The 12,518-nt window shown below is 43.3% G+C and overlaps 1 protein-coding gene across 1 annotated transcript in view; it reads left to right on the plus strand.

The window, feature by feature from the left end:
• Positions 1 to 12,518, plus strand: part of upf2 (UPF2 regulator of nonsense mediated mRNA decay) — a 137,977-nt gene that overhangs the window by 112,503 nt on the left and 12,956 nt on the right. The window contains exons 22-23 of the mRNA XM_078552963.1: positions 2,674 to 2,815; positions 12,229 to 12,349. Coding sequence (XP_078409089.1) covers positions 2,674 to 2,815; positions 12,229 to 12,349 — 263 coding nt within the window. The remainder of the gene's footprint in view (positions 1 to 2,673; positions 2,816 to 12,228; positions 12,350 to 12,518) is intronic.

Consider the following 12,518-nt stretch of genomic DNA (forward strand, 5'->3'; position numbering starts at 1 on the left):
GCTAGAAGCTGCTCGATGCACCACTCCAACTCTCTGGGAGTAAATAATTAAAACTATGAAATGAAGGAAGCTAGTCATAAAACAAATCTGTTCTTTGCAAATCCGACATATCAAACATTAATGCCAAACCTGTTAATTCTTAACCTGACTTGTCACACACTACAAGGAGTTATCTGAGGAGTGTAATTAAAACTGATTCTGGTCAGCAGGGTAGGAGAAAAGGGGCAGGTTGCTTTTGGTTTCTCTCAGTCCTGAAATTTTGGTTCTCTTAATAGCTGCTCATTGTATACATAATAGCTTCTTGCAAGGACGCTGCAAGATGTTTGTAAATGTGTACAATTGTAATGTATTTTGTTTAAACAGCTCTCTCCACGAGTGTGCCATGCTGTGTGTCTCTCTGCTTTCATTCCTGGTGTCAGTATTTGGCAGATTTTCTCTCTTTCTTCCACTTTACAGACAGGCAGGGTGACCTGCCATCCACGGAACAGTGAATGGGATCTATTAAAATGATAGGAATCGAAGCTGGCCTGTATATCCCAATAGCTCCCCCCATGGTACTTTAGCTCAATGAGTTATATACAATTTTGTATCAATGTTTATAACTGCAATGGCAGATTAGTTAACTGCATTCTTTTCACTAAGACTTTGAAATGAATGGTTAGGTGATGGTATTGGAAAATCCATTTGGCCAAGCTTTAAACTGTCATTTGCCTGAAATCTGTCCTTTATCCGTTATGAAAGAAAATTGTAGAAGGGCTCGCAATAAACAGAAAATGCATTCTAATAGGCGGATGTTTTTAAGGGAATCATGTGAATGGACATTTCTCATCCGAGCTGTTTGTGTGCACACAGGATGTACGTCATAAATACTTGTTAAAACAGCTGTATTGAATCTGAACAAGCATTTGCATGCACCTACCTTTACAATAATTTTTCACTCCTTTCCCAGTAACCAAACCATAGCAGTTGATCAAGAAAAATTGAGACAATTTCAGATGTATCCTCTGTTTTGTTAGATTCTCCTAAAAGAGCCAATGCATCTGCTTCCTGGAAATCATTTTCAATGATTGAATTGGGAATGTAGAATAACTATTGAAGTTTTAATTAAAGTGGAAAAGCATATGTCACAAAGTGATTTAAATGAATTACCAAACAACATAATCAAATTCATTAAACAATGTGCTTTGTTTGTGACAATTTTTCAACTGTAGTTTCCCATAGCTTTCAATAACTGCCAACATCAGTTCTTCTCTTCAGGCAGCCCCTCGGTATCAAGGATGACTTGCGTCCACTCTGGTTACATGGGTTCTGAGATGGCTGATAAGTCCAATGCATGATCTGCAGACCCTGCCACATGCTGGGCAGGTGCTGTTTGGCAGGTCGGGCAACTGAGTTGTTGGGAGGGTTGTGTGCTCTCTCCCACGCCTTGGCTTCGCCTCCGTTTGCTCCCAACGAAGTCTCTCAATGTGCCTTCCTTAATAAACTTTTTCTATTTTGGTCGGTTACAAGCCAGGGACTCCCATGAGTCGGTGGGATGTTTGACCTCTTCAGGGATGCTGTGAGGACATCCCTATAGCATTTCAGTTGACCCCTTGGGAGTCTCCTGCTACGGCTGAGTTCCAAATAGAGCAATTGCTTAGGGAGTCAGTGTCAGGCGTACGAACGACATGCCCTGCCCAGCAGAACATGAGTGATTTTGAGTGATTAGTGCCTCAATGCTGGGCATGTTGGCTTGGGAAAGATGCTGTCTGCCGTAGGGAAGTTCTTTGCAAGGATCCTCCTCAATCACTTCCTCCCAAGGCAGAAGAGCTCCTTCCCGAGTGGCGGTGCAGTTTTCGGCCATTCGGAGGCACCACAGACATGATATTCACTGCACAGCAAATCCAAGGAGCAATACCAACAGCGCTACATGGCCTTTTTCAACCTCATGACAGCCTTTGACTCTGTTGACCGTGAAGGCTTTTGGAATATCCTCAAATTTGGTTGCCGTCAGAAATTGTCACTATCCTCTGCCTACTCCACGATGGCATGCAATCCGTGATCCTCACCATCTCAACTACCACAAACCCTATCACAATGAAGACTGGGGTCAAACAATTCTGTGTCATTGCACCGTCTCTCTTCTCCAGCTTCCTTGCTGCAATACTGCACTTCACCTCCAGCAAATTATCCACAGGCGTGGAAATAATTTACACAACAGATAATTTACAGAAACTGTTCAATGCCATCTTCAACCCAAAAACAAAATCACTCCGACTTCAGTAATTGAGCTGCAGTATGCAAAATTAGTAAAGCTCTATGAGACACTAGTGTAAAGTTTTCTCTAATTCTTACCAGCTAGCTCTTTGGCTTCTTTGAATTTGTCAAATCCAAGCTAAAGCCTGACAGAAACTGTGCTGAGACTTCGCCAGATGAATTTAATGTTAAAACCTTGGCTGAGAAGGAAGATTAATTAAAATTGGTTTATGTTGGTTTTCAACCTAGATTGAGTTCGTTTTGTAGCAAAGGTCTTGGGGATGAAAAGACTGTTTATCAAGACACTGTACTAGTTATTTCACTTCATAGCTCAGGAGTGCAGGCTATATTTTTGCAAAACAAAATGCTGAAGCTTTACTATCTCATTAACCGTTGGTGCAAAATCCATTTCTCATGATTTCTGTTCTTTTTATCCAGTTTAAAATACTGAATGTGCCAATGAATTCACAGCTTGCTGCAAATCACTGGAACCAGCAGCAGGCGGAACAGGAAGAAAGAATGCGTATGAAGAAGCTGACACTTGACATTAATGAACGGCAGGAACAGGAAGACTACCAAGGTAAGAAACGGGAAAAGAAAACTTGCAATAATTGTGGAGTGTTATAATTAATCTAGAATAGCAACCTGAGCAATTTTTCTGGTATTAAAAGGACCTTTTTTTGTTTACATCCCTATGTATTTATTGGTGCATCCATTAGGCATACTTTGCACTGTCTGCTGACCTGAGATTTGGACCTGTAATAATCTATTTCCAATCTATGGTGAAGAATTCTAGTACCTATTGGACCCTTTCTTAGCTTCATGAGTTTGAGCTAATATAATCAGGGCCGGTTTAACCTAACCAGTGGGAAACTGGCAATCAGATTGTCCAGCAAGTTTACGTGCTGCCCAACATTGCTTTGCATTAAACTGCTCTCAGACTGTTAGGATGGTGATTGTCTAAGAATTAGGAAAATGCTGGGGGTTACTGTATTCTAGCCTTGTAATACATGGCTAGCCATGCAACTTTGAATTCCAACTCTTGTTCTGAGGCACAGTGAACTTCCAAAGGAAAAACTTGGCATAGTTGAGAGACTGCTATGCTTCACTGGAAGACAGTGATGACTTGCAATTAACAACTTTACAGGTCCCAAATGTGAACCTCAGTTGTGTCGGAACTGCAGCTGGAGACTGTCAGCGTAGGCAGGAGATGCTGTTAAGAATCTGGGGGAAGATTGTAATTCAAAATATTGCTTCCCAAGTTCAAAGATTTTGGCTTGTGCCTTGTATAATAGCACTGGCTTGGAATGCAGATTTCTCAAACTGTGCCGTGGTTTCCTGCAGTCAGGCAGCTCTGGGAACACGTTTGAAGTCACTCCCCACTGTTTGAAATGGATGTGGGGTGCACAGAGACATTTCCTGCAGCTGATGCCACTGGAGAGACCTAGCAAAAAGGGTAGACCTTACCCCACATTGTAAATGAAATAAAAGTCTGTAAAGTTCCCATTAAAATGGAGAGACCTTTGCACAAAGTCTGCTTTCCTTAGTCTTTTATCCTCAAAGTATATTAGAGCAGTTAGGCTAATGCACTTAAATCTTCATAAAATTGGAGCAAAATTTAGTTGGTTGTTTAAGGAACCAGTATGTTTCAGGTTCTGTAAATACCTTTTGTTAAAATTTTGAATGTAATTTGAGTTCCTCTTTTTTTGATTGTGCTGTGTTTGCCATGTGATGAATATGATCCATTTGTATTCTTAATAGCTTCTGTTTGTCATTAGACTGCAGGAACATAGCATTTAATATAAATGTAATTATTTTTATAATATGAAAATAGATTTAATATTTGAAGCAGCAATATTTTTGAAAAATTTGGGGAAATGTTAGCAGTTGCATTATTGTATAGAAATTCATCTACAGTATACAAGGAACTGTATTTATCCGAACAAATGAGCTCAGATTATTACTTTTATCATTCCTGGGATGTGACTATTGCTGCAAAGGCTTACGTTTATTGCCCATCCCTGATTGCCCTTAAGAAGGTGGTGGTTAGCCACCTTCTTAAACTGCTGCAGCCGGGTGGTTTGGGGGGGAGTTCTAGGATTTTGACACAGTGACAGTGAAGGAGCTGTAATATAGTTCCAAGTCAGGATGGTGTGTGACTTGGAACCTGCAAATGGTGGTGACTCCATGCATCTGCTGCCCTTGCCCTTCCAGGTGGTAGGGGTAACAGGTTTGGAAGGTGCTGTCAAAGGAGCCTTGGTGAGTCGCTGCAGTGCACCTTACAGATGGCCTACACTGAGCTGGCGGTGGAGGGAGTGAATGTTTAACGTGGTGGGTGGGGTGCTGATTAAGCAGGTTGAATGGTGTCAAACTTTTTCAGTGTTATTGGAGCTGTACTCATCCATACCAGTGGAAAGTATTTAATCCCACTCCCGACTTCTGCCTTGTCTAGAGGGTGGGCAGGCTTTGGGGAGTCGGGAGGTAAGTTACTTGTCATAGGGCAGGATTTTTAGCTCAGCGGGTGGGAAGGTGCCTGACCCGACTGACATGAAATGACGCGTGATGGCGTCGGCCGAGCGTGCTGACGTCAACACGCAGTCGTGCGATAGTTCGGTCGGCGGACGCGCGCCAGAGTTGGCAGCGCACCCGCCAACAATTAAAAGGCCTATTAAAGCCATTAAGACCACGGATGGGATGAGATTTCCAAAATCAAATACAAATGAAATAAAAACTTTAATTTTTAATTAAAAACATGTCCCTGCTCATGTGACGGAGTCGCATGAACATGGACATGTTTCATTAATTTTTTCTGCTCTTTAATAATTTTTTCAATACATTCTTCATCTCCCTGAGGCAGCTCTGTGCCTCAGGGAGATTATTCAGCGATCTTTTGCGAAGTTCGTGCTAGGCCTCCTCGCCTTCCCCCCTCTCCTCCCCCGCCCAGCCGTCTGTGCTTAATTGGCCCGCCCGTGTAAAATTGCGGAGCACTGCCGATTGTGGGCGGCAGTTGGCTTCCCGACTGCCCGCCCCCATTGATTCTTCATGCCAATGGCAAAATTCTGCCCATAGAGTTCCAAGTCTCTGACCTCGTGTAGCCATGGTTTTTTTTATCACTGGTCCAGTTAAGTTTCTGGTCAATGGTAACCCCCAGGATGTTGTTAGTGGGGGATTCAGTCATAGTGATGGCATTGAATGTTAAGGAGAAATAGTTAGATTCTCTCTTGTTGGAGATGGTCATTGACACTTGTGTGGCGCAAATGTTACTTGCCGCTTGTCATCCCAAGCCTGGATATTGTCCAGGCCTTGCCCTTGTTGTATTTGGACATGGACTGCTTCAGTGTCTGAAGAGTTGCGAATGGTGCTGAACATTCTGCAATCATCAGAGATTGTTACTTGCCACTTATCAACCCATGCTTGAATATTGTCCTAGTCTTGCTGCATATGGGCATGGACTGCTTTGGTATCTGAGGTGTTGCAAATCATTCTGAACACTAATCATCAGTGAGCATCCCCACATCTGAGCTTGTTTTGGGTGGAAGGTTGTTGATGAAGAAGCTGAAGATGCTTGGGCCTAGGATACTACCCTAAGGAACTCCTGCAATAGCGTCCTGGGGCTGAGATGATTGGCGTCCTTCCTTGCTTCCTTTCCATTCTAATGTGAGATGATTGGAATGCTACATTGAATTTTTTTATCTGATTTCATAAGCCAGAAGAAGTGAGTAAGTTTTGGCTGTATTGCTGCCTCCTCCTCCCTCTCCCACTCCACACACTGTTGAGGCTTACACATGGGTAATGGACAATAGACCACAACTTCCAAGCTCCCCAGCAGCGGCGTATTTGGGGTTACCCCAGAGATGCACTGGGGAGTGCCCATCAGAAGTTCTCTGGTAAGGTTTGCACGGCAACTGCCCAGAAGTGCAAACTTCACCTGGACAATTGCACTGCAGCAGAACCATCTAAAAATGCAATTTAAATTGCGAACTTCGGCTGGTTCCCATTGGGTTGCACAAATAGTTACCCAGAAAAAGATAGAACGATTAAAACCACTTCTAACTTCTGGATGACTATTGTACAGACCCAGACCGACCCACCCCCATGGGACATACCCCCTAGGGGATTCATCCCATCTTCCACTTAAACTCCCGCCCGCCACCCACAGGACACCATGCACAGTGGACTCCGCCCCTAGGGGACTCACCACAATCCCAGACTACCCCCCACCCCCCCCCCCCCTTGTAGGATTCCCCCCCACCCCCATGGGGACTCTCCTCTCTACCTCCCCCCACAACTAGGCCTGACCCGAGACCTGACTCCCACTACCCGGATCTCTCACGGCCTGAGTCGAAAGATCGGGCAAGATAGCATTGGGAAAAAATTGATGTAAGTAACTGGGCATGGAGTGGCAATCTGATGCTGATTGCCACTCTGAGGAGGTTATAGCCAATGAGTAATGACACCATCATCCATTGATGATTCTAATGGATTCATGGCGAAAAGGGAAAACAATATATATGTATCAATGCCCTAACCTAAAGGCGAGTGACAACAGAAAAATTCCTATATTTACATTATAGATAAGAGGGTTCGGGGAGGTTGTGGGAGGGGAAGGGAAAGGGGAGAGGGTTTGGGGGAGGGGAAAGGGAAGGTGGGGTGGGGAGGGGGTGTTGGGGAGGGGAAAGGGGAGGGAAGGTTGGAGGAGGGCAAATGGTAGAAGACACTAATAGCATTCCAAAAGTACTAAATACTCAAGGGGCAAAAAGGGGAGAGGAAATAAATACAACAACTATGGCCAGAATTTTTCCGTTGGCAAGTTGGGGGCGGGGCCCCCTCGCTGACGCGGGATGACGTTGGGAGGAACCCCCGACGTCATCCCTCCCCATTTAAATATTCAGGAAGGCGGGTGGACAGTGCGATCAGTTGTCCGCCCACCGAACTGTCAATGGCCAATTGAGGCTATTGACAGGATAATTATCCCAATTAAAGGACCTGCCCGTCCAACCTTAAGGCTGGTGGGCAGGCCAGGAGCCCCAGCGGGCTTCTGATAAAACATGAAACTTCATCCACCAGCGGGATGAGGTTTCATGTCTGTTTTTAAAAACTTTAATAAGCTTTATGTAATATTTATTGACATGTCCCATCTCGTGTGACATTGTCACATGAGGGGGACATGTTAATAATTTTTTTATTTTGCTCTTTTTTAGATTTATTAAGCTTTCAGCGCTCTCCCTGAGACAGCACTTGGTCTCAGGGAGCAGTGCGCTCTTTCACGCGCATGCACGAAAGAGTGCACTTTGACAGTTGGGGAATCCCTCCCTCCACCCCCCGCACAGGAAGCGCATAGCGCTTCCCGTCGGGCAGCCCACTGGGCGGGCCTTAATTGGCCTGCCCGCTCAAAATGGCGGCGGAGTTCGGCTGCCTGCCCGCTACCGAGCCGGTTGGGCCCGCCTGCCCATCAAGGGCTAAATTCTGCCCTATCACTAGAGAAAAAGTTTGAGGGAAACTAATGGGGCTAAAGGCCGATTAGTCTCCTGGACTTGTTGGAGTGCATCCCAGGATATTAAAGAAAGTAGCTACAGAGATAGTGGATGCATTGGTGGTAATCTTCCAAGAATCCTTAGATTCTGGAAAAGCCCCAGAGGATTGGAAATCTGCCAATGTGACACCCTTATTAAAAAAGGGAGGGAGCCAAAAAACAGGTAACTGTAGGCCAGTTAGCTTAACATCAATCATTGGGAAAATGTTAGAGTCTATTATAAAGGATGAAATAGCAGAGTATTTAGAAATGCATTATGTAATCAAGCAGAGTCAGCATAGCTTCATGAAGGAGAAATCATGCCTGACAAATTTATTAGAATTCTTTTAGGATGTAACAAGCAGAATAGATACAGGGGTACTGGTAGATGTAATATATTTGGACTTCCAAAAGGCTTTCGATAAGGTACTGCACATAAGGCTACTTAATAAGAAAAGAGCCCTGATTTTGGGGATAGTACATTCACATGGATAAAGGATTGGCTAACTAATAGAAGACAGAGAGTTGGGATAAGGGGGGCATTTTCAGGATGGCAGCCTGTAACTAGTGGAGTGCCACAGGGATCAATGCTGGGGCCACAATTATTTACAATATATATTAATTACTTAGATGAGGGAAGTAAATGTACTATCGCCGAGTTTGTGGATGACACAAAAATAGTTGGCAAGGCAAGCAGTGAGGATGACACAAGGAGTCTACAGAGGGATATAGACAGGATAAGTGAGTGGGCAAAAACTCGACAGATGGAATATAATATGGGAAAATGAGAGGTTATGCACTTTGGCAGGAAGAATAGAGGAGCTGAATATTATTTAAATGGAGAAAGACTGAAGAAAGCTGCAGCACTGAAGGATTTGGGGGTCCTCGTGCATGAATCACAAAAAGCTAGCACACAAGTTCAGCAGGTAATAGGGAAGGCAAATGGAATGTTGGCCTTTATGTCAAAGGGAGTATAAAAATAAGGAAGTCTTGCTAAAACTATACAAGGCCCTAGTTAGACCACACTGAAAATACTGTGAACAGTAAAGGTATACTGGCATTGGAGGCAGTCCAGAGATGTATCACTAGGTTGACCCCGGGGATGGAGTGATTTTCTTATGAGGATAGGTTGAGTAGGTTGGGCCTGTACTCATTGGAGTTCAGAAGAATGAGAGGTGACCTTATTGAAACATGTAAGATTCTTAGGGGGCTTGACGGGGTAGATGTTGAGAGGTTGTTTCACCTTGTGGGAGAGCCTAGGACCAGAGGGCATAATCTCAGAATAAGGGATCACCCATTTAAGACCGATATGAGGAGGAATTTCTTCTCTCAGAGGCTAGTAAATCTATGGAATTCTTTACCGCAGAGGGCCGTAAAGGCTGGGTCGTTAAGCATGTTCAAGGCTGAGATAGACAGATTTTTAATCAGTAAGGGAATCAAGGGTTATGGGGAAAAGTCAGGAAAGTGGAGTTGAAGATCATCAGATCTGCCATGATCTCATTGAATGACAAAGCAGGCTCGATGGGCCAAATGGCCTACTTCTGTTCCTACGTCTTATGGTCTTATATTTACCTTTCCATCCTGATGGTGGTGAGTTGTTTTTAATTTGAGAGCTGAATGTATGATGTGCAGTAACATAGAACCATAGAAAAGTTACAGCACAGAAGGAGGCCATTCAACCCATCATGTCCATGCCAGCCCGAGGACACCCAGGTACCCTTTCTAATCCCACCTTCCTGCACCCAGCCCACAGCCCTGCAGCTTACAGTACTTTAGGTGCAGATCCAGGTACTTTTTAAAAGAGTTTAAAGTTTCTGCCTCTGCCACCAACTTGGGCAGCGAATTCCAGACACCCACTACCCTCTGCTTCCTCATGTCCCCCCTGCACCTTCTGCCACTTATCTTGAATCGATGTCCCCTGGTTCTAGAATTCTCCATCAAGGGAAACAATTTTATCCTGTCCACTCTATCTATTCCCTTCATATTTTTGTACACCTCAATCAAGTCACCTCTTAGCCTTCTTTGTTCTAAGGAAAATAACCCCAACCTATCCAATCTCTCCTCGTAGCTATTCTTTTTTAACCCTGGCAACATTCTTGTAAACCTCCTCTGCACTCTCTCCAGAGCTATTACATCCTTCCTGTAATGTGGTGACCAGAATTGCACACACTACTCCAGTTGTGGCCTCACCAGTGTTTTATACAATTCCAACATTCCTTACTTTTATATTCTATACCTCTGCCAATGAAGGAGAGCATTCCATATGCCTTCTTTACAACCTTGTCTACTTGAACTGCTGCCTTCAGGGCCCTGTGTACTTGTACGCCAAGATCTCTCACTTCATCTACCCCTCATAGTATATTCCATGTACAGTCATGTCATGCTTCTCCTGATATATTGAGTATTCCCTATACTGCACTCCACCATAGGACTTATTGTCTCATGGTTGCACATTATTCATATTATTTGGAGTGTTATGACAGGTTGGATGGGGTGAGACCCATTCTGACTGAAGAAGGGTTTACTCAACCTACTCCATCAGACTAAAACTGTTAATTTACAGAGTTGATAATCCCACACTCAAATATGGGTAAAATCATTCAATCAGTTGCATAAAATAAAGCCACTTGGGAAAGATGCCAGAAGTTGATACCACTTTCACCTCAAGGAGTTTAGTCAAGGCTGACACTCTGAAACAAAATGAGCATACTTCAAGGAGAGTGAGTAGGTGAGACAGAAAACAGAAGAAGAGAAAAAAGTAATGAAAAACATGCAAATTTGGATGATATATTTAAATAAGAACCAAAAAGTAAATTTAAAAAGTCAAGCATTGGAGGAAATAATGTGAATGTGGGGTCAGCATTATATACATGGGCAATGGCACACTTGTCTAGTGAATTAACTGGAATCACTCTAGTCAGAACCCCGTTACAATAATTTGAAACTTGTGCCATTGAGCACAGAAGTTCAAATTGGAGGCGGAAGTACTTCAGCTCTGATGCTTTGACGAACTCTTGTGTCATTAAAATTTTTCCATGTTGGACTTGGTGAAGGCGCAAGATCTTATTTAAATATGTTGAGATCTTAATTAAGTTTTGGCAAGAAATGTAAGAAACATTACTAAGCTGAAAAGGACAATACCTCCGTGGTCCAGTTTAAGGATTTTATGGGCATGTCACACCTTGTGAACATAGCATGTTACCCACCTTACCTTTAAGATAATTTCACTAAAGCGAAATATATATAGTACAATTAACTAGGTAAGTGCATATTTCCAGGGATTCAAACCACTCTTCACTACTTCCTGTTCAGCATTCCTGGTTGGTAATGTTATAGTCATTCTTCCGTATTTGTTCTACAAAACACAAATAGAGTTCAGTGTTATCTAGAGGGGTGGGGAGGTGCAAAGAATGAAGAGAACAGCACTGAAGAAATATGTGGCCTTGAAGAACCAGTTTAGTCAGATGTCCTTTCCTCACTGCATTGTAGGTCCTTATTTCATACCACACCCATAGTTTCTTTGTTCCCTTCATCTACAGCATTCTGAATCTTAACTGTTGGTTGTGTAGCAGGAGACATTTCTACATTAGAATATTGCCATTTGTAGCATTCAGTTCTCTTATTTCCCTTGCTGAATGTTAGAGCAATGAAACTTTTTCCAGTTTGCAAAAGCCACAACTTGGATGCCGCTTCACAGCTCCCAGACCTCATCCTTCTCTTGGCTTCCAGCATTCCATTCCTCTTGACTGAGCTTGGGTGGTGAGTGTTGTCAGGCTATTCCAAGTCTTTTCCAGACCTCAGTTTTTTTTAAAAAAGGCATTGTATTCTCAATACCCTGTGGATTAGCCCACACTTATGCATAAACGAACCGCCCAAATTAGTAGAATGACAGTGCAAGTCTCCGTGCTATTTATGGATTGTTGAGTAACTTGCGTAATGAAAATGGCCACTTGGAGCAAGGTAAATGAGAGCTGCTTGTGCTTGTTAGATTTTTGATCTACAAAGGAGTTGAGGTGTATGGGGACAGGCAGGAAATTGGAGCTAAGGCCAGAGTCAGATAAGCCATGACCTTATTGAGTGACTCGAGGGCCTACTGCTGCTCTTATTTTATATGTTATGTTCTTGTTTAATCATAGGCTTACAAGTGTCTGTACCTTCAGAAGAGGAGGGTAAAAACAAAATGAACGTTGCACATAAGTTTTAATGCAGTTTCTTCTGATTCACCAAAAGTAATTTATTTGATCATATGCTGAAAATTGTCATTAATATATTGCATAAGGGCCTCTATGGTTTATAAAAGGGTTACAAGAAGAAAAACTTTTATTTGACTGATTTATGTACTGAGTAATTTTTTTTGTCACCATAACTTTCTTGGTCTCTTGTTTTCTGCTAAAAGCAACAGTTGAAAGTAAAGCATTATAAATGAGTGTAAAACATTAAGTTGCAATTTCTCTACTAATGATTTTAAATGATCGTTGCAGAGATGTTGCAGTCCCTGGCACAGCGTCCAGCTCCAGCAAACACCAATCGAGAGCGGCGACCACGATATCAGCACCCTAAAGGAGCACCAAATGCTGATCTTATCTTCAAGACAGGGGGGAGGTAAGGGTTTTACAACCCTCCAAGAACTCTGCGTTCCTCCCACTCTGGCCTCCTGTGCATCTCCCACTCCCTTTACCCCATCATTGGCTGCCGTGCCTTCAGCTGTCTGGGCCCTACGCTCTGGAATTTCCTTCCTAGACCTCTCCACTTCCCTCTCTGCCTTTAAGAT

The sequence above is a fragment of the Cetorhinus maximus genome, chromosome 12 (genome assembly GCF_964194155.1).
Source record: "Cetorhinus maximus chromosome 12, sCetMax3.hap1.1, whole genome shotgun sequence".
NCBI classification, from domain to species: Eukaryota; Metazoa; Chordata; class Chondrichthyes; order Lamniformes; family Cetorhinidae; genus Cetorhinus; species Cetorhinus maximus.